The 25,074-nt window shown below is 48.8% G+C and overlaps 2 protein-coding genes across 3 annotated transcripts in view; one reads left to right on the forward strand and one right to left on the reverse strand.

The window, feature by feature from the left end:
• Positions 1-124: 124 nt before the first annotated feature.
• Positions 125-19,985, forward strand: sugt1 (SGT1 homolog, MIS12 kinetochore complex assembly cochaperone). Of its 2 annotated transcripts, none has more exons than XM_030362603.1 (13): positions 125-270; positions 355-403; positions 1,106-1,196; positions 2,734-2,803; positions 3,496-3,566; positions 4,479-4,532; positions 6,190-6,221; positions 6,415-6,449; positions 6,624-6,720; positions 9,613-9,720; positions 16,358-16,448; positions 17,217-17,389; positions 18,885-19,985. In XM_030362603.1, the coding sequence occupies exons 1-13, from the start codon at positions 257-259 to the stop codon at positions 18,984-18,986; spliced, it is 987 nt and encodes a 328-aa protein (XP_030218463.1). In that variant the 5' UTR covers positions 125-256; the 3' UTR covers positions 18,987-19,985. The 2 variants fall into 2 exon arrangements, with proteins under 2 accessions (XP_030218463.1, XP_030218464.1); XM_030362604.1 differs by having other exon boundaries at positions 146-270; positions 358-403.
• Positions 19,986-20,793: 808 nt separating this feature from the next.
• The window catches only part of LOC115548175 (leukocyte cell-derived chemotaxin 1), a 9,925-nt gene continuing 5,644 nt past the window's right edge, over positions 20,794-25,074 (reverse strand). Inside the window, exons 5-7 of the mRNA XM_030362605.1 lie at positions 24,440-24,593; positions 23,735-23,850; positions 20,794-22,133 (exon numbers count right to left, since the gene is read on the reverse strand). Of these exons, the coding sequence (XP_030218465.1) occupies positions 21,909-22,133; positions 23,735-23,850; positions 24,440-24,593 (495 nt within the window). The 3' untranslated portion in view covers positions 20,794-21,908. The remainder of the gene's footprint in view (positions 22,134-23,734; positions 23,851-24,439; positions 24,594-25,074) is intronic.

The following is a 25,074-nucleotide window of genomic DNA, read 5'->3' on the forward strand; positions in this document are numbered from 1 at the left end:
AACTGTTTTGATATGGACGTCGACGTAAGTAAGCGAAAGCAATTCGACGTTATTTTCTGACCGTTTCTTTCTGACAAGCGGATGCGTAGTCGCATCATTCCGCCAGGCCGCTAGGAGATGCAATTGCAACCGGAGCAGCGTAGCACTGACAGGCCCACACCCACACGAGTTGTTGCTGTGGTTTCTGTATCACTCTCGTGTTGTCTAGAACTTTCCTGCTACTACAGGACTACTCCTCCACATCTCTTTCAAACACATGGCTGCCGAACGGCAAGTAACACAAAACCACATGATGATTTGTATTTTAACCTTTGTATCTAATGTCTTGATGGTTTGTCTCTGTTCCTTTTATAGCAGTTTTCCCGATAGCTTCATTGACGAGGACCCTCAGAAAGCTCTGGAGGTAAACATCAGACAACTTCAATCTCCCCTTTAGCTTTCAAGAGTTTAACCGAGGGTTGTGTCGGTTACCGTTAACACACATTTCAGCGAGTGTATCTAGTGATTTATTTTATACATCCATTTACGTCAGTGTTGGCTAGCATTGTACTGTAGCTATGAGGCTACGTTATCGTTAGCTAGCCACCGTTAGCTCTCTGTTTACGGTGTTGTCGTCAATCCAAATCACGCAGATTAAAACACATGAACCGCTAGTTTACTAGCTGCCGGTGACTTATTTAAAAAAATGTAAACATACGCCACTAAACGCTGATAAAGTAGTCAGACTGTCAATAGCACAGCCCTGTTCCAGATTGCTGTCAGTAAATACTGCATGCATAATGTGGGAAGTGTATAGTGAGGTATTGTTGCCGAAGGTAGTTATTCCATATAATAGCAACTACCCACACTATCTATTGGGAAAATGCATTCGTTGTTTTTTTTTGCGATAGATCTTTTTTTTTGTTATGGCTTCGCACATGCCTAAACATTGTTTGTCAGAAAAGCAGCACACTGCAAGTGCATTAATAATGATCCATTATAAATGAATTTCTAGAACCTGTGCAAGTTGTACAACCACTATCCGACCAGAACACTTTTATATTGGTTACTGGTTTGATGAACCAAAGATGAGAGCTAACTATGTGCAAATCTTAATTTCTTACAGGAGTTGAATGAGGCCTTGGAAGCTAGCTCCGACAATGCACAGTGGTTGTGCCAGCGTGCCTATGCCCACATACTCGTCAAAAACTACAGCCGTGAGTTCACTTTAGAACTGGTTTTCAGGAGAGATATGTTCCATTACACCACCATGGTCAGGGGCAGCATATGGACTGGCTACAGTGCTGGTATCCCTGCTAACATTTACTGGGGTTAATTCCCAAAGTCCATTGTCTATGTTGAGATGTAAATCAGCCATGATTTCAGTTCAACCCACTCTGGGTCGCTGTGCATGCGTGTTTTTGGGCAGCTGGTGATCCATTGAATTCCAAACGAGTATTTAGCAACTCCCATAGCTGTATCTTTTTCTTTGGTCAACACAAGTTGGTGCATATGAACTGCCTTGGCTAGATATTTTACTCAAATAGTGCACACAAACATTCGGGCTGGGTGATCGAATTTTGATTGTAATTTCGATTTTAGCGTCAAACGATCACTAAACTAATATAATCAAGTTTTAGATTTATTTATTTAGATTTTATAGAACAGCTGGATACATATCTGTAGATTATTTTATATTTGAACATTTTATTTTTGACCATTTTGTATTTTTGAATAAATACATCATGTTTTTAAACTCAAAAATTACAGCTACTTATAGTGTACTGTACACTGTCTGCAAAGTGTACACTACGTTACTTCGAAACATATTCCGATCACTTTAAGTCTATAAATTTCACTTTAGCTGATTATAGACAATATAATATCATAAGACAATGTTATTCTTCTGCTCAATGAAACACTGTCGGCCTCTTGCATGGCAGAAAGATGATTGTCTTTCGCTGTTGTGTAGAAACTCATTGAAACAAGCCCCGATGCTGACCTGTTGCTATGCCCAGCTAGACCTTTTACTTGTCATTAAGTTGGTTCAAGGGAAGCTGTGATCAACTATTCTAGTGGTTTTCCTAACTTAATATGCTTCGCTGTTACTTAAGAAAGGGGGAAAATGCGAGTTCTAAACCAAACGAGGCTCACAGATCACACTTTGGATGAATATGGACTCCCTCGTAAAAGAGATTCTGAATCTCAATGGGATTATTCCTGGTAAAATAAAAAATAAAATGAAATATCTAAAGACGCGGCAAAAGGGTAGTTTAAATTATTTGGCCTCATATTTGTTTCGACCAAACATTGTTGGTGGTGCTTAATAACAGGACGGCAAACCCTAGTGAACTGTAAACAGTGGCTGTATAGGTCGTGGTAGAAATACACTCATTGAAATCACCTTCTGAAAGCTTTATCCACCCGCGCAAATTAGTTCATCTTTGGCTGAATATCTCTGTAATGAAACAGTAAACTAGGTATTAATCCGTTCCTTCTAGCGTCAGTTTTTCTTTTTGTACCGCTGGTACCGAAATTTAAAGAGTGTTTGTCTGTGCGTGTGTGTATGTGTGTGTGTGTGTGTGTGACAATTAAAAAAGCCACTGCTGAATACAAGGGCCTCTCAGCTGTTCGATAGACAGAAAATACTTAAAAAAAAACTAGAATATGCACGAAAACTAAGCTTCTACTAAGCTAAGAAAATTAATACTGATATATGATGATGCTGTGTGTGTGCGGCTTATGTTTGAATAGTTGCCATTGACGATGCCAAGCGAGCCAGTCACCTGAAACCCAACCTTCCGTTGGCCTTCCTGCGGAGAGGGTACGTTTTGTTGAGTCACGCATACTTATTTTTAATTATTGATTGCAGTTCCCGTATCATATTTAAAAGTTCTGCAAGATTTTTGTAGTATTTAGAGTATACGTTGAAATAACGAAATGATGACACTGTTAATCCTGTGAAGGGAATTCACATTTACAATTTGCTGTTGCAGCGGCAAATTGTAGAAAAATAAACACACAGTGCAAGGCCTGATAATAATTATAAGTTACAAGATGTATATACATATAAGACCACAGCGAATGGGCTTTGGAAAGTAATAAATAAACAACGTTTTTATGAATAAGCTGTTCCCCAGTTGCATTTATGGTATAAAATACAGAACTGGCACAGATGATCAAAGGTGAACAGGCAGCTTTTTTTCATATTATACTGTCTATATTTAATTATTAATCTGTAAGGAAGCTTGTACAAGGACAAACTTTCAATGTTGCAGCCTCTCATAAGAGTAACAGTAATGTTACCCTAATGGATTCAACCACTTATCTCTCTCTCTCTCTCTCTCTCTCTCTCTCTCTCTCTCTCTCTCTCTCTCTCTCTCTCTCTCTCTCTCTCTCTCTCTCTCTCTCTCTCTCTCTCTCTCTCTCTCTCTCTCTCTCTCTCTCTCTCTCTCTCTCTCTCTCTCTCTCTCTCTCTCTCTCTCTCTCTCTCTCTCTTCCCCCGTATGCCTGCAGAATAGCAGAGTACCACCTGACCCAGTATGAGTCATCACATGCAGCCTTCACTCAGGGCCTTCAGCTGGACAGTGAGTACACACCGGCCCAACGTCTGGGGGGGGGGGGAGGGTAGGGTATGACATCATCGTGCACTAAACTTCCTTACCCTCCGAGTGTCCTTCCCTCTTTTTATTTTTTAGCAGTCCTATGCCTCCGTCAGATGTAGAAGGGCTTGATGTTCATCCTAGAATGCTCATCCTTTTTATCCTTTGTAGTTTCTCCGGATGGCAATTGTAGTCCATTTTATTCAGGTATCCCGAAATCAAAAAACAATAAGCTATAATTGCTTTGTTGTTAATTCACTCTATTGATCCTCAATGGGAAATGTGGGAGTCAACACCTCAGAATAAGAGGACAGTAAAGCTATTAAAAAAAAAAAAAAAAAACATTAATAAATGAATACATTACCTTACTCAATATCGACACCAAGTCACTAATCACCAGCGCTTAATAGCTCATTTTATATATTCATGTGTTCTGCTAGTAAACATACGACTCCAGGTCCCTTCATATCCCTGTTGGATGCACATTTATTCAGAGCAGGCCGCCGTAGTGATCCGGATCACAAATCATGTTTACTTACATCCTACTGGTGTGAGTAAGTGCCTCTGTGCATTCATCTCATGTTTCCTCATTCATCACTGACATCCCAATGAACTGAACGGCCTCTGTGTGAGGCATTGCTCTCCGAGGCAGGGAAATGGTGGGTTTATTGACTTCAGAGAGGACATTGTCTCCCACCCCGTCTGTCATGCAAGCACATGCCAACCGAGATATTGGAAAGGAATGACCTTGGAAGAGCTTTGTTGATTGCGATATAGGGCGGGGAAAAAAACGCCAGACAGGAATCTTGAAAGTGCTTGAAACTGAAACCTTGCCCGGCAACAGACTTTAAATATGCGAATCATAAGCCATGCTCTTCCCCTTGCTGTGTTCCTCAGGTTCTGACAAATCCTTTCAGATATGGATCCAGCGCAGCGAAGAGATGATTGGCAGTAAGTAAACGATATTTGTTTTATGAATTCCAGCAATGTTCTGCTAAAACCGTTCTGCTAAAGACCCCATCAAAGGGTGTGTGTGTGTGTGTGTGTGTGCGCGCTTGTTTACCTCATCTCTGACACACATGCATGCGCGCGCGCGCGCGCGCGCGCGTGCACACGCACACGCTTGCCCCCATGGCATGTCTTCAGTGTGATGTTCAAAAGCACAAGCTGAAATTAACCCAACACCCTCTCCTCCCGCTCCGTACCCTCACGCCTGCTTTATATGCCCCATGTGCGTGTGAGCGAGCTGTAAGTCTCCGCCCCGCTACATGAAAGAAGTGTGCCCCCTCCCGACTCCCCCGCTGGCTGCTGTCGTCTCTCCACCAGAACCACCCTGGCAGGTTTCCACCGGCACTGTGTTTGCACCACTGACAAACAGGGCTCCTGGGTACCCCAACATACACAACACATCACATACACAACACATCACATACACAACCCATCACATACACAACCCATCACATACACAACACATCACATACACAACCCATCACATACACAACCCATCACATACACAACCCATCACATACACAACCCATCACATACACAACCCATCACATACACAACCCATCACATACACATCACATACACAACATATCACATACACAACACATCACATACACATCACATACACACCTTCCCATCCTGAAACCTCTGTCTTCCCTGTTTGGAATACGTTCAGGACATTAGAAGCATCATTACACACACACACACACACACACACACACACACACACACACACACACACACACACACACACACACACACACACACACACACGTCTCAGGGGTTCTGATGAGCTGGCTAAATAATGCATGACAACGTGCTGGTTAACTGCTCAGGACAGACCCGGGCTCGCTGGGCCTGTAGTGGGCGGGTCAGCAGCGCTGGTAAACAAGTGTATGCGGGTGATTGATTAGTAAACGGTAGCACGCTTTGACATGAAAGCAAGGCCTTTGATCAGCTCCGAGCAGGGAGTTGCCTGAATTATGCTGGATGTGTAACGACCAGCCGATATGGAGAGCTTGTTTACGAGGTTGGATCCGCCTCCTGCACAAATCCAAAGTGGATCGGACTGAGTTGTTTTGTTCTCTTCTGTTTATTCTATCTCTAACGGACCCAATCCGCTGTGTAATTATTTGGTGTGGGTTTATCTAGCGCGGGCTACGCAAGGTAACCGTGTGTATGTTTATGCCGGAGTCAGTGCTCAAGTGTTTTTCGCGGAGCAGCCCCAGCTGTGAACATCACAGGAGCTGCAGCTGGGGTGCGCACCGTATGTAGGCTAACTATTATATGAAGGGCGAGATGAATGATGATGTGCTGGCGCATTGTCCTCCTCATGGAAATTGAACGCATTTTATTTTATTACAAAAAATGACGCAATACGGATTTTCACTGTCTGTATTCGTTAACAATTGGTATATTCACTCTCTTGCTCTCTGTCTTTGTCTTTGTCCCTGTCTCTCTTTTCGTCTCGTTTTCTGTCTCTGTCTCCACCTCTGTCTCCGTTTCTCTCTCTGTCTCGCTCTCATTTATATCTACATTTTATTTATTTATTTGTGTATATATATTACTCTCTCTCATATATTTATTCTCTCTTTTTCTCCAGAGCAACAGAGTCAGAAGGACAGCTCGGACAGGGTGAGTGTCTCTACCTAGCCACCGGGGGGCACTGTTGCTCTGGGCTACTGGGAGCCTGGGGCCACACTGCCCACAAGGAACTGTTTTGCCATGAAGATGTTGGTTGTTGTTGAAATAACTCTTCATCTCTTTTACATTAACACATAACACATGCTTATTTTATGATGTATGTTCATGTTTTATTCCCCGTCAGACTGACCAACAGACAACTACGCCTCCTCCTGTCAAGTAAGAACATATTTAACCCCCGGGTTACAAGCCTGAAATCTTAGCATGTGTGAATATTTCATAGTGTTTTTCTATAATTATATTTCTTAGTTACAGTTACTGCTGTGTAAACCTCCTGTGTTACCATCCTGTGTATGTTATTGTGTCTGGTCCTGTACTGATCGGTTTCCATAGATACGACTGGTACCAGACAGAGTCTCAAGTCATTGTGACGATCATGGCCAAAAACGTCCCCAAGGATGGAGTGTCCGTGAACTTTGCAGAGAGAGGGGTATGTTCTCACTCCTGAATGCACTTAAAGACCAGCCATAACACACTTAAACCCTGCCACAATGCACTTAAACCCTGCCACAATGCACTTAAACCCTGCCACAATGCACTTTAACCCAGCCACCACAACAAATTTAAATTAGCTACTACACACTTAGATCCAGCCCCTACAACACCCTCAAAACCAGCCACTACAACACACTCAAAACCAGCCACAACAACACACTTGAAACCAGCCGCAACAACACACTTAGAATCATCCACAACAACACACTTAAATCCAGCCACAACACACATAAATCCAGCTGCAACAACACACTTAAATCCATCCACAACAACACTCTTACATCCAGCCACAACACACTTAAATTGTGCCAGGTCACACTTAAAATCAGCAACTACAATACTCTTAAAACCAGCCACAACACTCTTAAAACCATTCAGTACACACCTCAAACAAGCATCAAATAGTGTGTGTGTGTGTGTGTGTGTGTGTGTGTGTGTGTGTGTGTGTGTGTGTGTGTGTGTGTGTGTGTGTGTGTGTGTGTGTGTGTGTGTGTGTGTGTGTGTGTGTGTGTGTGTGTGTGTGTGTGTGTGTGTGTGTGTGTGTCCATGCACACTCATTTTGTGCATGTAACACAAGGAAAATCATAGGACTTTGAGGGGTGTCCTGAGGCGAAAGGCATTAGATAGTTATTCTCACTGTGTGTCTCACACACACAGTGAATCACACTCTTTCCCCAGTCCCCAGGGGAGACAACCGTACCTCCAGTGGTGCCTTGTTACCCCGTCCCCCAAGTGCAGATCTGAGAGCAGTTTACCCTCTCCGGGTTCCCAGCTTGCTAATTGAGTGTAGTCGGAGAGCGAAGCAGCGCTAGGATCAGTGGAAGAGCCCTCCGGGGAGAGAGGAAGGGAGAAGCTCCCTTTTATTCTCCCCTTCTTTGGTCTCGTTCCTTGTTTTTCCTTTCTGTGTTCCCTCGCTCCTTTTCCAGGATAAGGGGGGAGGGTGAGGGGGGAAGGTAACTGCACCCCCCCCCCCCCCCCTAGTGGGGAACGGCTTTGTGTTTCACTTAACAGCAAACTGAATTTATATCGAAAGCAAAACGAAAAATTGCAGGATGTAATGGGCGGCGATGATTGGCCTGCCTCCCACTTTATGTATGGCTGCTGTATATGTATGGCAGAAGGTGTTTTCTGCACCTCGCACGAGGGCTGCTGGATCTGAATGACGGCACTTCCAATTATCTGCACCGGTGACCCGCTCCGTGTCGGTTATGTGCCCAAGAGTCGTGTACGGGAATTCAACCACCGAATATTAAACGATTATTTGTCGAATCCTTTTTTAGAGTCCTTTTTTAATATTATTCTTTTCTTCTTTTTTTTTACATTCTATCTCCTGAGGGTGTTCTTTAGTTTTTTAACTTTTCAAAGCCCCCCCCCCCCCCCCCCCCTTTCATGTGCAAGTCAGAAAGCGTCAGGGTAATCGGTGACACCCCCTTGTTACTCGTGCTTTACCACGACAGCGTACTTTGTGTTCCGAGCACTTCTTTGGACGCCGAGTGGTGGTTGGGACCCCGCAGGCTGTTGGAGCACCGCACTGCCAACCATGAACCCCAAGGGCTGGTCTCAGGAGAGACCCAACCCTGGGGGGGTGGCTGGTCTGACATCACCCCAGGGGTCTGCGATTACGCACGGGGGGCACGGCTCACACATTAAAACCTTCATCCTGACTCGGGAGTACAATCACACCACGCATCAGCGAACATTTCGGAGACGCCAGAAGTACCCGATCTACACGTGTATCTATTAAGCGGGCTTTGTAGAAAGCGATAGTCGTACTTGGTGAGTCATCACTCACTCTGGGGAAGAGTGAGAGATGAAGGCATTGAGGAGAGTCCCCCAGCTGTGGTCCTGATGCCCCCCCCTCATCCCCCCCCCCCCCCCTTTGAGTGACAGGCTGTTAGGAGCTGTCTGCAGCCTCCGTCAAGACACAGACACGCGCACACGCACACACACACGTGCGCATCCTCCGTCCCTCAGCGGTCACGCCCTGGCCGTGGGCGACGGAGACGGGGAACCGGCTGGCGTGACGCCAGGCCGGACGAATATTCCTATGGACATGCTGACACTTTCCTTCTCTGTCCTGCTCTCTCTCTATGTCTCTCTGTCTCCCTCGCTCTCTCTGTCTGTCCATCCGTATCTGCTCTGGATGCTGTTCTGGTGTCATTTCAATCATATATCTGTGGTTGTTTTTGCAAAATGCTTCATTTTTACGTGGCCGTTTTTGCAGACAAACTTGTGTTCTTCAACCAGACCCGGTCAGGTTTTGGGTCATGGAGCGACGGAACGATCGAGTAGGCTAAGAGCAGCGGCGTCTCCATGGAGACGGGTGTATCAGAACTCAAATCTCCGGAACAACTCTTGAGTTATCACAACCACCTTGTTTTTAAAAGTCATGCAAAACCTTGGAGGCGCAAGAAGTGCTGAAAAGGCAGCTGGGCGAGCTCTAGAGCCTTCCTGTCCGCGACGAGTACCTTGCCCGCTTGGGTACGGAGGGGGGGTTTCTCTGGAGCGCTACGGGTGGGGGAGGGGTCTGTTGGTGATGAAATGAACTCGGTTAATAAGTTAAGCTTATTTGTGATTAGTGCTAAGGGGGTGTTGAATTGAGCTTCGGGGTAGTGTGTTGAATATTTCATATATTTTTAAGGGTGGTTTGTTTAAAACCCTTGACTGTAACTTTCCTAATGCAGCCTTTCACTCCACACAAAAAATACCTCAAAGAGAAAGTTTCTCAAAAATAAAACAGCGAGTCAATCCATCGTGTGTGTGTGTGTGTGTGTGTGTGTGTGTGTGTGTGTCCGGTCTCACTGTGTGTCCCCTCTCCTCTGTCCAGCTCTCGGCGACGGTGCCTTTGACCTCAGGGGACAATTTCAGCCTCGACCTCCACCTCCTCCACCCCATCGTCTCCCAGCAGAGCACCTTCAAGGTCCTTACAACCAAGGTACCAGACACACACACACACACACCCCTACCCCTTTCGCTCTCCGTCCGTCCCTCTCTCCTGACCCATCACTCACAGCCCCTTGTCCTCTCTTGACCTGTCGCTCCATCAAACTCTCGTCAATCCCCCCCCCCCCCCCCCACACACACACACGCACACGCGCGCTCACACGCACACGCACACACCCCTACCTAGCTAGCTCTAGGATTAGGATAACATTGACACCCATCTAAGCTCACTTGACATTGCTCCTGTGGCTTATTGCTTTAGGTCACTGCTAGCACTAGGTGGGTGATATGTAACTGCTTTAGCGCGCTAGCCTTACACTACAGTCCCCGCTTACCACTTTGGCGTACCATCCCCCTAGCAGGCAACATGCTATAGACACGGGGTATTGCTTAAGGGAACTAGCCTGCAAGCAGCGCGACACGCTAGAGTCCCAGCTAACCGCTTAAGCGTACCATCCTCCGAGCAGGCTATATGCTATTGACACAGGCTATTGCTTTAGGGAGCTAGCTTTCAATCAGACTACATGCTACAGACACGGCTAACTGCTTCGCGGACCATCCTTCGAGCAGGCTACACGCTAAAGACATAGCTTACTGCTTTAGCATGCTATCCTTCAAGGCGGCTACGGATACAGCTTACCGCTTGAGCATTCTACGTACCGCTGCTAATATAACTTCTACCTTGAGTCGGCACCCAATCTGATTGCGTACTGCTGGGTTCTGTTTGAAGGATGAGCCTCTTATCACATCCTCGGATGTAATTAAAAAGAGCAGAAGTAAATCCTTAGCGATACAACGGCTTTAGCATCACACCGACACCTGTGATGGTCTCTTTGATACTCGGTGTTACCACCCCCAGATTAAAATCTAAAGCTACTCCGCGCCCCAGACAGGGAGGGGGTTGGCGGTTGCTTCCTTTTTAAAATTCCTTTTTAATACTGTTTAAAACCTGTAGCCGAGTGGTTAAAAACGTGTAGCGGAGTTGAAGGCTAATAGGGGAGTTGGGAATTCTGGGGCTTATTTATTTTTTTCATACTTTGCTCATGCTGATTGGTTAGCCCCAGTTCATCTCTCGGGCGATTAGGGGAAGCTTCGAGCTTTTGTTAAAAAAAAAAAAGGAAGAAGAAAAATCGACACACTCCCAATTCACTCATGCATGTGAAGGTACACACACACACACACACACACATTTTACTGGTGAGGACCTTGACTTTACACACACACACACACACACACACACACACACACACACACACACACACACACACACACACACACACACACACACACACACACACACACACACACACACACACACACACACACACACACACACACACAAAGCCCCCGTCCTCTGAGGGCTCCTTGGCGCCGTGGAAGGTGATAACGGGCCTAATGAGGAGGACGGGTCCGTTTTAGCGGGAGCTAAATTAGTGTGTGTTCAGGAGGATGTGGGTTAATGAGAGGGAGAACGAGAGAGCGAGGGCTCCCGGGCCGGCTGGATGAGTGCTGGCTCAGGGCTTCCATTAGAGTCTCTCCACCTGTCCCGTCCCATCCATCCCCATTCAAATCCTTTCATTTGACGGACAGCTCTGTGGCTCGACCCGCCAGCGCGCTAACCACACAGTCGATACAAACGGCGGTGACCCCGGGTTCGATCTGACCTCTGCGTTCCTATGCTACCCGTCCTTCCCCCCCCCCCCTCGCTTTCAATCAATTTCCCTGTCCGTCATCACTGTTTTGAAGGCATTAAAGCACTAAGAATGATCGTAACAAATGTGTATATTTAAATAATAAACCCCTTTATTTGAATTATGTGGGTATTGGCTTTCTTGTCGTGTCCCCCAAGAAAGCCCATTAATCCATCTTCATAAAAGTTGTGATTTATCTGGTTGTTTTAATTATTGGCAGCCCTGGCTTGCCGCAGAAATTATGGACGAGGTTTTTCCGTCAGAGATCGCGATTGTGTGAATATTTGGCCTCGCTCGTAGCTGTGACTGGGATGGTCCTTGGATCAAATTCAAAATTGGACAGATCAGCCTCTGGCAATATTAATTAATGTTGCTCTTGATGTCACTTCTAATACACACTGCGTGCTGAGTGTAGTTTTTTTAAAACTGTCAAGCCAAGCACACAAAAGCCAGCACGGATTTATCTGGTGGATGCTCTTTTATAAAATCCCCTTTCATTCGTTTTATGCGAGCCAAAAACCGTTGTTTCTTTGGTCTTAAAAATGTCTGTTGAGAAGCCTCCATTCAAAGAGCACAATAGCCATCATAAAGGCTCATGATAAAGGTTTTCTAATAAGGATATTTGCTAATGGATAATAATGATTTCTAATCATGGTTTCCATCGAGACCACCTGAAAACAAGAATACTCCTTGCTCTCTGCTCAGAGAGCAAGGAGTATTCATGTATTCAGGTGGTCACAACAGAAACATGCTGTTTCTGGGAACGAAAGAGCAGAACCAAAAGAGTCTCTCTCTCTCTCTCTCCCTCTCTCCCTCTCCCCTCCACCCGCTCTTTAAAGAGTTCCTGTGCCAGAAAAAATAAAAGCACATGCAATGAGTGGTCATTTACTCACACAGACACACACACACACACCAAGTTGTTCAAAGTTTCCCACTCGCGCACATCACTCATTCACTCCCTTTTCCATGGCAACAGTGGACAGGCCATGCCGACAGCGCACGTGGGCTGCAGCTTAAACAAGAGCTCAGTCTGAGAGAGACCAGGGGGTGGGGCTTAGTTTCTCTCGCTCTTGCTCTCGCTCTCTCTCAAATCTCTTTGCTTTTCTCTCTTTTTCTCATTGTCATTATCTCTCGCTCTCTCTGTCTGTCTCTCTCTGTCACTCAATGACTCACATGCACACTTACACACACACAAACCACTTTCTCTTGACCTGACTCGCTCTCTCTCTTCCTCTCGCGTTCCCTTTCTCTCCTGACCTGTCGCTTTTTCTATCCGTCTCTCTCTCTCTCTCTCTCTCGCTCCTCCCTCCTTTTCCTCTCGCATTCGCTCTCCTTATCTGTCAAACCCCCTTCACTGCTCTCTCTTACTTGCACATACACACAGGTGTATACACACCCACACAGACACACCCCCACACACACACACACACACACAGCTACCGCAGGGATAACATTGACACTCATCCGAGCTTTGGGAGGAGGTGTTGGGCGGGTGGGGGGTGGGGGTGGTGGCAGTAGAGGTGGAGGGTGGGGGTGGTGGAGGTGCTGGAGAGGTGGGGGGGCCATGGTCTAAGCTTTCCTTCTCCATCACAAAGCCCCGAGTGTTCTCTGGTCCACTGGGCTCCACGGGTCTGTGGGGCTACACACACGTACGTACGCACACACACACACACTCACTCACTCACTCACTCACGCACACACTCACAGACACATGCTCACACACAGGTTAGCAGCATTCTTGTCGAGAAGGGAATGCTGAATAGAAATGACTCGGGTTAGGTGGGTGTGTGTGTGTGTGTGTGTGTGTGTGTGTGTGTGTGTGTGTGTGTGTGTGTTGGGGGGCACTGACATGCATATATGCAGCTAAGGGGCTGGCTTATCTTTCTCCATACGTGTCGGATTGAAATGGGTTGTTTTTATTTATTTATTTGTGATGGGGTTTAATGGAGGCGGTGGGGAGCGCGGTCAGATGAACCTCCTGAATCAGCACATTGACTTGCATGCGTAATGAGCTATGTCCCCTGAGCTGTTGAGTTCCCTGTCTGTCTTCACGTCTCCCACTCTCTCTGTGTCCATATCTCCTCCTCTCTTTCTCTTGCTCTCTGTCTGTCTGTCTGTCTCTCGCTTTTTCTCTTGCCGTCTCTCGGTCTATCTCTCTCTCTCTATCTCTCGCTCTGTCCATTTCACTCTATACCTCTCTTTCCTCTTTCATTCTAAGGTTTCCCATCTCTCTCGCCGTGTCGTTCTGTCCCCTGTTCTCTCCCTCTCTCTTTCGCACTCTGTTCTTGTCTCTCTCCCTCTTTCTCTGGCACTGTTTATCTCCCCATCGGTCTCTCTGTGTTTTGCTCCGGTTCTTTCTCGCTGTCTCTGCGTCAGAGTCTCTCTGTCTCTCTCTCTCTCTCTCTCTGTCTGTCTCTCTCTCTCTCTCTGTCTCTCTCTCCTTCTGGGTGCTACCCTCTAATAGGCTGCCCTCCACTCTGTTTATGCTTCATCTCCTCAAAAAAGTTAGCAGGCAGGGGCTAAGCCACACACGCACACACACAAAAAAAACGCACACACACACATGCAATGTAAATACCTGCACGGAAGCTGCACATATACACAGTGTACCCTAAATACCCTCTCAGTGTGTGTGTGTGTGTGTGTGTGTGTGTGTGTGTGTGTGTGTGTGTGTGTGTGTGTGTGTGTGTGTGCTGGCCTTAGCACATTATCGTCAGAACGACCTCCTCCTGTCCTCCACCCTGACAGACATTCCAACCCCAAGGGTCACCGCGGCAACAGGGAGCCAATTACACACCAGTGTGTTTGATCAGAACCGACGGACACACACACGCACACAGATACACAACCACAAAGACACAGATGCACAACCGCAACACAATGGTTCCAAGCTCTCCGCTGTGCCACTCACTCCCGGGGTTCCAAACTCATTTTCTCTGCATGTCTCTGCTTCACTTGGCCTGTTAGCATCTCTCTGCTTCACTTAGCCTGTCTGTCAGAGGGCTGCAGAGACCTTCTGGTGACTCAATCAGTGATAAAACAAAGACATGTTTAGTCCAGATGTTTGTTTTGGGATCCGTCGAGATTTCCGAAAGCATAAAACGGTAGCGACAGCTGATCCCAACAGTGTGTGTGTGTGTGTGTGTGTGTGTGTGTGTGTGTGTGTGTGTGTGTGTGTGTGTGTGTGTGTGTGTGTGTGTGTGTGTGTGTGTGTGTGTGTGTGTGTGTGTGTGAGAGGTGGGGGGGGTCTTTGGCCCCTAGGCTTCTGTGGGTGGTTGCCCTGTTTGTGGCTTTGCTGTCACATCATTTTAGTTGCTGTTGCCCCCGTCTGTGACACACACACACACATACTCACACAAACAGAGGGGCATTGCGTGGCCTTTAACACAGATGTGGCAGCAGATTAATGTTGTATGCTTATGGAACACTTGTACACACCCAGACACACACACAGAGGTTCATGCCCACCACGGGGAAAGTGCATGGCCCACACCACTTATCTCCACGCACATACAGTCACGCTGAGCTGCACCAAGAGACACACACACGGGTGATCTATCAGTGTAGGAGCACCTGGAAGAGCGCTCACCTCTGCTGAACACACGGTCTCCTGCTGCACGCCTCCTCACTCCCACCTCTCTCTCTGACTCGCTCTGTCTCTGTCTCTCTCTGCCATCTCTCCGTCCCTCTCTCCATCTTTCTCTCTCCCTCTCGCTTTCTGACTCACTCTCTCTCTCTCTCTCTCTCTGCCTCTCTCTGCCTCTCTACATCCCTCTCCTTCTTGCTGTCCTCTTCCTCTAATCCCCGTTCTCACTATACCTCTGTCTGGCCCAACTCTCTACCTCTCCATCCATCCTTTGCTCAATCTGTTGTTCTTGCTACCTGCCTGTGTTTCTATTTTCGTATCTCTCCCCTTAATGGTCCCCGTTCTACCTGTCTGTCCTTGTGCTCTCAATCTCACTGTCTCTCTCTGTGCCTGTGCTCTCTGTCTCTCTGTCTCTCTCTCTGTCTCTCTCTCTGTCTCTTTCTCTGTCTCTCTCTCCGTCCCTATGCTGTCTCTCTGTCGACACCTTCATAAATGAATCATCTCATTGCCCAGCAGAGCAGAAATGTTCTGTAATTGCACAGACACACCGGCGCTGATTGCAAACACACACACACACACACACACACACACACACACACACACACACACACACACACACACACACACACACACACACACACACACACACACACACACACACACACAGAGATGTTTTACATATTAATCCCATACACACCCTGGTGTACGGCACACACTGCAGCTTGCGTGTCTGCCTGGCATGTAGCCTGTCAACCGGGCTCAGCGTTAACACTGTGTGTGTGTGTGTGTCACACCCTCGTTCTCCTCGCTCCTAGTTTTCCTCGCTCTACCATTATTCTGGTGGTTTAATGATTTGGCCCAGATGCTGCTGCGAGGAGTTAGCATCCCTCACACCCACACGTGCGAGACGAATGCGCGCACACACACACACACACACACACACACACACACACACACACACACACACACACACACACACACACACACACACACCTGGCTGTCAGACAACTCGTTAGTGCAGTATGTCTGTCAGAATGGTCTGAGATTGAGCTGTGCCCCGGCATAGACCCACTGATGCGCTCCCGAGTCGCTCTGTCTCACACACGCACACACACACACACACACACACACACTGTCAGGGCGGCGGCCTATTGTCAGCAGGCAGCAGCTCCCGCTGGCCTGGTAACAAGGCTGTGTTCATCTCCTGCAGCTGTGTTGGGCTCACGCTCCGCTACAAGGCTGCGGAGGACGAAGCATGACGGCCCAAGAGTGAACGCAAATGATGAACTCTCTAAACATGTGCATCCCGTTCTGCTCCTCCTCCTGTTCCTCCTACACAAACTCCTCCTCAGGTGGAGATCAAGATGAAGAAGATGGAAGCCATCAGGTGGGAGAAGCTGGAAGGAGAAGGACAGGAGCCCACCATTAAGCACTTCAACCCCAGTCAGTATAAAACCATCTCTCTCTTTCTTCCTTCTCGTCTATCTTTCTGTCCATTGCTGTCTGTCTCTCGCTCACTCTCCTCTCCTCTTTTTTCGTCTCTCTCTCTCTCTCTCTCTCTCTCTCTCTCCCTCTCCCTCTCCCTCTCCTATGTTGTGTTATGTGTTATTTCCCTGATGAAACACAGCATTCGCTCTGCTGCCGTTTCATCAGGTCGACCCTGAAGGTAGGCAGGGGTGAGAGAGAGGTGTGATGGCTCAGGATGACTCAGGATTTACACTCCTACCTCCGCCCGTCCATTACTGTCACGAGTAGTACTTACGTAAGGCTGTGTGTGTGTGTGGGTGGGGGCAGTTAAAGTTGTCCTTGTCAGCTTCGGGGTGTGGAAGAGATGTTTAGATTGGATTCGTAAAAAAGTAAAAAGTTTTATCTATTTTTTTGGCCGTCACCTTGACTGAACAGGCAGCGAGCCGCCTGCCGCCCCGGCTCGAATTAATCTCCCGAAAACGGCGTAACGTGACTTGCATGAACGTAGGTTATCTCTTTGTTGTTTAGCATTTCCGCGGCGGCGCTACAAGGCAGCCCCCGGCCGGACACGACTCTGATACGGATGTCTTCCGCCTCGGTTCACGGCGAAAAAGTCGCCGCCGACCGTATCTTCTGTTGCCACGCGACGTTCTCCAGACCGAACAGAACGCCGACAACGGAAAAACCTTGGGACGGTTTCCCACTCGTCGTTTGACCGATGCTATTTCCCCCCCTCCCACCTAGACGAGATCCCGTCGTCCTCCCAGAGTGTTGGCAAGTGGGACAAGATGGTGGTGGACATCAGCGAGGAGGAGAAGCAGGAGAAGCTGGAGGGGGACGCTGCACTCAACAAGCTCTTCCAGCAGATCTACTCGGACGGCTCGGATGAGGTCAAGCGCGCCATGAACAAGTCCTTCGTAAGTAGAACGCCAATCGTTATCCAGCATCGCCGCCGCCGCCGCCGTCAAACGCTGGTTGTTTTCGATGTTGGTGTCGGCTTGTTGGAGCCATTTGATGGAGCCATTGGCCGATCAGATCTGTGATCAAAACATCGTCACCGTTCTCCTGGCTCCCCTAAACACCTGTTATCAATCTTTGTTAGTCAAAGACGCTCTCGTTGGGCCGATTATGTCCGAGAGCATCGTGGCTGCCGGGAACATTAAAGGTAACATTTTATACCACCAGGTGTGAGTGATTAGCCGTTACAAGCCGATGTGAAAATCTGCCTCTTCTGACACAAGTGGGCGTGTCCACCTAGGTGTCAGACGGATAGGTGAGCAACGTTTGCTACACTCCACTGGGTAGGCTGGTAGACTGATCTACCCAGCACACATCTAGGTGGACACGCCCACTTGTGATGTCAGAAAGGGCCGCTTTTCAAAACGGCTTGTAACGGCTAATCACACACCTGGTGGTATAATATGTGATCTTTGACAATAACTATAGTGCCCTTTGTTCTGTCCTGAGACGGACAGCGCTGTAAGGATAACCATCCCCAGATTATAGCAGCAACCAATGTTTCAGTGAGGCCAGGGGAGCCCCCGATGGTTGGGCCCCCCAGACTGGAGGTCCAGGGGGGCTTTGGTCACTAACAGGTGGGAGGATTGCCTCGCGGTCCGGGCGCCTCCCAAGACGGAAGGCTCCTGGTTATCCCTCGACATCTTTGATCAGGATGGCTAACCCCCACCTGCTCATGAACAACCTGCATCTAAATACAAATCACATGCTCACTTTGGATAACAGCGTCTTCTATATAGTTCATACAACATTGTAATGAATCAGATTTTCTTCACCAAAGGCAGAATAAATTACCTCATTTGGTGGCAAAAAACGTTGGGTTTTAGGTTTGAGCTAAAAGCTTCTGCCCGGTTGGTGGTGGGATAATGTGCGTCCATAAATTTGAAGTGACAGAATCTCCGCTTGGCAAACACAAACAAAAATATTAAAAGAATCCTTTCTCAAACTTTAGACAAAGCACGGGATTTGGACTAGACGCATTATTATTATTTTTTAGCATTCAGGGTTGGTTGCCAATTCCTTTGTGTGTTTTAAAGTGAACCAGATTAATGAGCCTTTGTTAGGCGGCCCGAAAAAGTTCTGTTCCTTCATACACTTAATTAATGTGGATGTGTTTTTTTAAAAACAAGCGGCAAGGAGATGCTGAGCGGAAATTTGAAATCAGACCGCGGCCATGAAAACAGAACATTATCCGTGATTAGTTCTACCATCTATAATTACATCCCAGCGACTCTTTTCCTCCAATAAAATGGAAATGAATAAGCTGCAGCTGGAAGCCGCCAGCCCACCATTTTTAACCACTGTTAAAACCCGGAGAGGCTTTTGGGTAGTCGTGAGGCTCCGTACTCAGCGTCCTGGACCTGAACTGTGTCTCTATCCCCCCCCCCCCCCCAGATGGAGTCAGGTGGTACGGTCCTGAGCACCAACTGGACGGATGTGGGCAAGAGAAATGTGGATATAAGTCCGCCCGACGATGCAGAGTTCAAGAAGTACTGAGCAGCCCTCCAGGCCCCTCGCTCTCTCGCTCTCTCCTTTTCCCTCTTTCTCTCTATTGCTCCTGCTCTTTCTTTCTCTCTCTCGCTGTCCTTCCTATCCTTTCTTTCTGTTCCCCCTCCTCCTCTCTCTCCTTTATCCTCCACCACCTCTCCTTAGTGGAGGTCACTGCTCCTGAATGCCCGCCATGTTGTACTCGGGGGGGAGGGGGGCCCCCCCCTCTCTGCCGTCTGTCCCCGAGGGCCGTCGGGCCAGTGTGTCTGGCCGTCGCCACAGCCGAGCGGACCCCGGGCAGGAACCACGGAGCCACATAAAGTCAGATGCTCCTCGCCGCGCTCCGGGAAGCAGCCATGGAACGCCGGGCCGTGGGGGGGGGTGTCACAGGGGGGCGGGGGGTGGAGACCTGGAGACCTTTTTGTGTACGTTCTGGTGAATCATCATATCTGATTTGTAGGAGAAATGAAAATTGTATTGTGGGCTCTAGTGAAGAAACGGCAGCGGAACAGTAAAGTGTTTATTTTTGGACTCCTTTTGTTTGATCGCCTACCAAGCCTTTCCTACTGGGACCTGGGGAGGGGGCTGCCATTGAACCCCCTGCCCTTGTGTAAAATAAATAGAAAGATTTAATGATTCATTGTAGACCCTACGGATGACGTCTCAGTATGCGTGGTTGATTTCTCTAGTGCTGTTTCTCTACACAGTGAGAGGGGCTGGGGTCCTGATAGGATTATAACCAAACTATTGGAGCTTGGTTAGAACCGTGGAGTCTCCCAAGCCATGCCAACCATTAGGGCGATGGCTTCAAGCCATGCCAACCAATGGGGCGATGGCTTCAAGCCATGCCATCCAATGAGGGCAATGGTTTCAAGCCATGCCAACCAATCGGGCGATGGCTTCAAGCCAGGCCAACCAATGGGGTGCCATGGCCCTGTCCTTCTCTAGCGTGATTCTACTAACCCTGGGTGTAAATATTAATAAGAATAAAAAGCAAAAGGACATACCGTTTGGCTCGCACACCCTTCTGTTATTTTGTTACCAAACCCTTCACAAGAGGCCTCAGGGAAAGGACATTCAACACAACGCGGGCGGGCTGCCAGAATACCGAGGGGTGAGGAGGGAGGAGATCCATGTTCCGGGCCCTGGGTCTGAGCAGTCATGGGGAGCGGCTGGAACACCATTACGTGCTTCCCCCAGCGTCACGTATGCACGGTGGCTCTAGCCCGGGCCGGCAACGCACGCACGCCAGCATTAATATGGATCAGTCGACAAAACCACATCAAGCAGCTCGCTCCCAGTGTGTCGACATTAAATTCATAGCGCTCCGTTTCATCTCTCGTGACGATCAAACGCCCCATCGCGTGGCTCCGGGTGTGGAATCTATAGCCTTTCCAGCGCTACCCTATCTCACACATGCACGCACACTCTCTCTCACACACACACGCACACACAGCGCCTTCACCCTACCCCCCCCGCCCCTCCTTCTCCAGCCCGGAGCAGAGGCTTCTGTGACATCAAACGGAGCTAAGCGCTTTGCATCGTGGGTAAGATCTGGGGAAGTGTGACGGCTGCACGGGGTCTTTAGTCTCATTAAAGAGTTCTGGAAATGGAACTTGGAGCCGTGGAAGGGTTCTAGAATGTCCCCCCTCTACTCAGCCGCTGCTGGGACACTACCAGATGTGACACATCCCGGGGATAAGAGTCGGAGTGGATGTCCCTTTTGTTTCATAGCCCTGGAAACAGGACGGTGTCTCTAGTTGAAGGGGTGCATTGTGGGTGACACTTGCAGGACATTTATTAAAGGCAGAACAAATTTCCTTTTTAAAAGAAAAGAAATACTTTATTCATTGATATTGCACTGACAAATTGTTTCTTTAATGTAGATAAATATACGTTGCTAGAAAAAAACATATTTTGTATGTGTGTTTGTGTAGAGTGTGTGTGTGAGTTGGCTACACAGAAGCAAAAGAGAAATGTTTCATAGGTGTGCTGGAAGGTAATGACACTAGCTCACTCACACACGGCAGACAGTAGACCTTTTTCACTGGAGTCATTTATGTTTAAAATGAAACAGGTTTGAAAATGCATCATTCATCATCAATGTATTTTTTTGTCGATCAACTATGATCGACAAAAAAAACTAAATTATAAATACCTTCAGATACCCTGGATCTGCTCCGTGGAGCTTTACAGACCTCACTACGCGGACGCGAACCCGCCGGATCGTTAATGGGTTCACTGAATGTTAAGAAGTTAACTCTGTTTTTCCCGCGGTCTATAAAACGGTGCTATTAATTTTTATTCATCTTCAATTAGACGAGCGTTTGATTATTCACTAAGCGGTGATGCGGCCGGATGGAAGCACCGTCTACACGCAACACGCGTTGCGTCCTAGATTCCCTGTACTGCGCAGCCCAGCGGACAGGCTTCCGGAAAGCTCTGAGCAGCCAGCGACACCTCAACCGAAATAGACACCCCACTCGCACGCTCTCCCACTCTCCCCCTCAAGGTTGGTAACCCATTGTGTGTTGTGACCTATGACCCCACGTGTAAGTGTAAATGGCAAAAAAATACGCCCTTCGGTTGAGTCAGATAGTTTTGGACAAAAAGGGAGTAGCCAACACATTAAAAAAACAGTTGAAATGTACAAGTAAAGACTTTTAAAAACAGCGGACAGATCATAAGGCACCTGGTATCAAACATTCAAACCCATGTTGCGCCACCCGCTCACGTTAACTCTATGGGCGGGGCCGGGGGGAGACGTTTCCCCGGAGCCCCGCCTCCTTTCCCTCCCCCTCCCACTCTCCTTGCAATCCTCCTTTCCCCAAACGACACTCCTCGTCCTCTACCACCTCTACCACCTTCCCCCCCACTCCTTTCCCGGCTCCTTCAGAGGGGTCTGGACCCGGGGGTGTGGGTGTGGCCGGGTTAGACCACGCCCAGGATGCGGGCCATCCACCAGGTGCAGGGCATGATGGCGCGGCAGACCACGCGGCAGCCGCGGTAGTGGTAGGGCCAGGGCTCGTAGCCGCCGAGGGGCTCGCACACGCGCTGGCACTGGGTGTAGCTCCGCCGGCACTCGGCGCAGCAGATACCCAGGTGGTCCAGCATGGGGTCGAAGGTCATGGTGCCCTCCTCGCCCTCCAGGCCTCTCTGTAAGGGGGGATGGGGGGGGGGGGGGGGAAGAAGAAGAAGATGATGATGAGAGGGAGAGCAGCAGCAGTCGTAGTCGTTCTGTGGTCGTTGCACGTACAGGCGTGGTCGGGGGTTTTCGGGGGGGAGGGGGGGAGTGAGCACAGCCCCGCGCCGCCGCCGCCGCCGTTGTTGTTTTTGTTGTGATGCTCGGGAGCGCGGGCGCTGCCGCGTTTCAGACCAATTAAAGATGCCTTCCGACAGGCGGCGGGGAGGGCAACTCGTCAGATGTTGGTTTTTGTTGTCAAATATTTTCTTTTTCAAGGCACGCAGCTCGCTGTAGCCTCTCCCCCACACCCCCCCCCCCCCCCCCCCCCCCACCCACCCTGCCGCCTGCCTCGGCGAGCCCACCCCCTCGTCTGCGCCTGTCAAGACACTGTGTGTGTGTGTGTGTGTGTGTGTGTGTTTGTAGGAGGGGGGGTGTGTACGCTTCATTCTCATAGGGGGGGATGGAAGGGACAGGGGCGGATTAGCAAGCCGGAGCCCTAGCATAGGGACGTGTGTGTGTGTGTGTGTGTGTGTGTGTGTGTGTGTGTGTGTGTGTGTGTAGGGTTGTGCGGCGAGGGCATGAGGGGGGCATGGCGACTGTGGGAGGGGGTGGGGTGGGGTGCATTCACGCCCAGAATTATTCACAGAGCTTTAACTTCTAAAATAAAAAGTGTGTGTTTGTATGTTTGCTTGGTTGGCCTGTGTGTTTGGTGTGTGTGTTGGGTGTGTTTGTTTGGTGTGTGTGTGCGTGTGTGTGTAGGGGGGGAGAGGAGGGGAGGGGGGGAGGTCTTGAGAAGGGCATCCCACATACACACACATAAAGAAGGCGCAAATGCAGACCAACACACACTCTGAATCGAGAGCGTATCCCCTGAACCCGGGCCCTCCCCCGTGTGACCCCCAGCATCTGCCAGGGCTCAGCCAGCTGTGAGAGACCCCCTCTCAAGGTGTAGCCCCCACATAGACCACCGGGTCCCCAACAGAACAGATCCCCATTAGACCACCAGACCCCCCAATGGACCAGACCACATGGAGACCACATGTAGACCAGACCCCCAGTAGACCAGACCCCAGTAGACCAGACCCCCTGTAGATCAGACCCCCTGTAGACCAGACCCCCTGTAGACCAGACCCCCAGTAGACCAGACCCCAGTAGACCAGACCCCCTGTAGACCAGACCCCCAGTAGACCAGACCCCCTGTAGACCAGACCCCCAGTAGACCAGACCCCCAGTAGACCAGACCCCCTGTAGACCAGACCCCCAGTAGACCAGACCCCCTTTAGACCAGACCCCCAGTAGACCAGACCCCCAGTAGACCACCAATGTTCCGCTGCTCCAGGCTACACACCACATTTGGAAAACCTAAATGCAGAAATCCAGAACAAGATCCAAAGATGACGACCGATCTCAGCCTGTATTGAACTACGCATTACAATGTCCTCCCTCAGAGAACATATTTTCATAAAATATTGTGTCGTGATTGGTCGAAAATAACATGGATCTGGTTGTGGATTTCTAGACCCGGCTACTCAGGAACGAGCCAATGAGCCAACAGTGTGTTTGAGAGCCTCACATGGTAGGGGTTCTCCGGGTTAAACTCCGCCTCCACGTCCTCTTCCTCCTCCAATCCCGGGGTCTGGCGACGGCGGCGGCGTTGAGCCTCGTCGGCACTCCTCTTCTTCTGTCCGCCTGCGGGGGTACACCATCATCATCATCATCATCATCACCATCCTCATCCTCCTGAGCCTCAGTGCGAGGGTCGCGACCCGTCATTTGTCGGGTCGTTGTATTTAACGAGGAGATTAAAGGAGAACGAATGAGCTGCCACGGGATTTGGCAGAGCCACGCGACGTTCGCTCTCATTTCCTTTTTTTTATGTGACATCAATTGATAGTAAATATCTGTTAGTGCACCAGCCAACGGCGTATTTAAAATAAATAAATAGAAGCGCTGGAGGATAAAACAACAAACAACAACCTATAATTCACTGGTGGTTACGGAGCAAAACAAAATTAAAACTGGGTCTTAAATTCCAGTCTTGGTGTTGTTGACTATCAGCCGTCACCATGACACCTTCTATGGATCGACTTCAGCCTTTCTACGGTTGCTTTGATGCAAGGAGACTTACAGGGAACTTTAGATAAACATAGTTTAGGGAATGACAGAGGTTAGGGCATGTGACTCAAGATGGCCGACTGGTTAGACCTGCAGACCCTTGCTGCTGTGAGTCCGACACCCTGACCATGACTATACCATGACGCTCAGTTTCTGGGCCTACCAGAGGTGTAGGTTGGGCGGAGCCAGAAGATGGGCAGGTCACCGCACAAGTCCTTGATCTTGCTGCTGAGGAAGGCGGAGTCAGCGAGGGGCGTGTCGCCCGCGATCCAGATCAGGGAGTCCTCCTCAAACTTGGCCGGCATTACCTCGTCCTCCTACAAGGTGAGAGGGAAGGGTTTATGACAAAGGTCTACAAGCAGAAGAGGCAGGGGAAACCAGTAAGTGGCGTTAAAGCTAGGGTCGGCAATTTATTTAAGAAGCACTTTTTGTTAGGGCTGTGCAATTAATCGAATTTCGATCGCGATATCGATTTTGGGGTCAAACGATCTCCAAACTCGTATAATCGAGTTGAAACGATTAATTTGACATTTTCCGTTTTACAGTAGGCCTAGAGAGTTTATGAAAGTTTATGAAAGAGACGCGCATGCGAAAGCATTCAACGCGGCGAGAGGGAGTACAATCTAACAGGCGTGCTGCATCAGGAAGTGTGCCGTTGGCAGGAGGCGGGACATGCCAGTGAACCGCCAATCAGCAGCATCGACTGTTGACAGACATGTTGGAGTAGACCTACCGTGTGGAATATTAAAGTTTCAGTAACGTTACAGTTTGATGAACGATAACAAGCTCCTATAGCAG

The sequence above is a fragment of the Gadus morhua genome, chromosome 8 (assembly GCF_902167405.1).
Source record: "Gadus morhua chromosome 8, gadMor3.0, whole genome shotgun sequence".
NCBI classification, from domain to species: Eukaryota; Metazoa; Chordata; class Actinopteri; order Gadiformes; family Gadidae; genus Gadus; species Gadus morhua.

Coding starts and splice junctions, on each gene's coding strand:
- sugt1 (XM_030362603.1), top strand. Junction 2,804..3,495: donor TTGGCCTTCCTGCGGAGAGG/GTACGTTTTGTT, acceptor GTATGCCTGCAG/AATAGCAGAGTACCACCTGA. Junction 9,721..16,357: donor TCAAGGTCCTTACAACCAAG/GTACCAGACACA, acceptor ACTCCTCCTCAG/GTGGAGATCAAGATGAAGAA.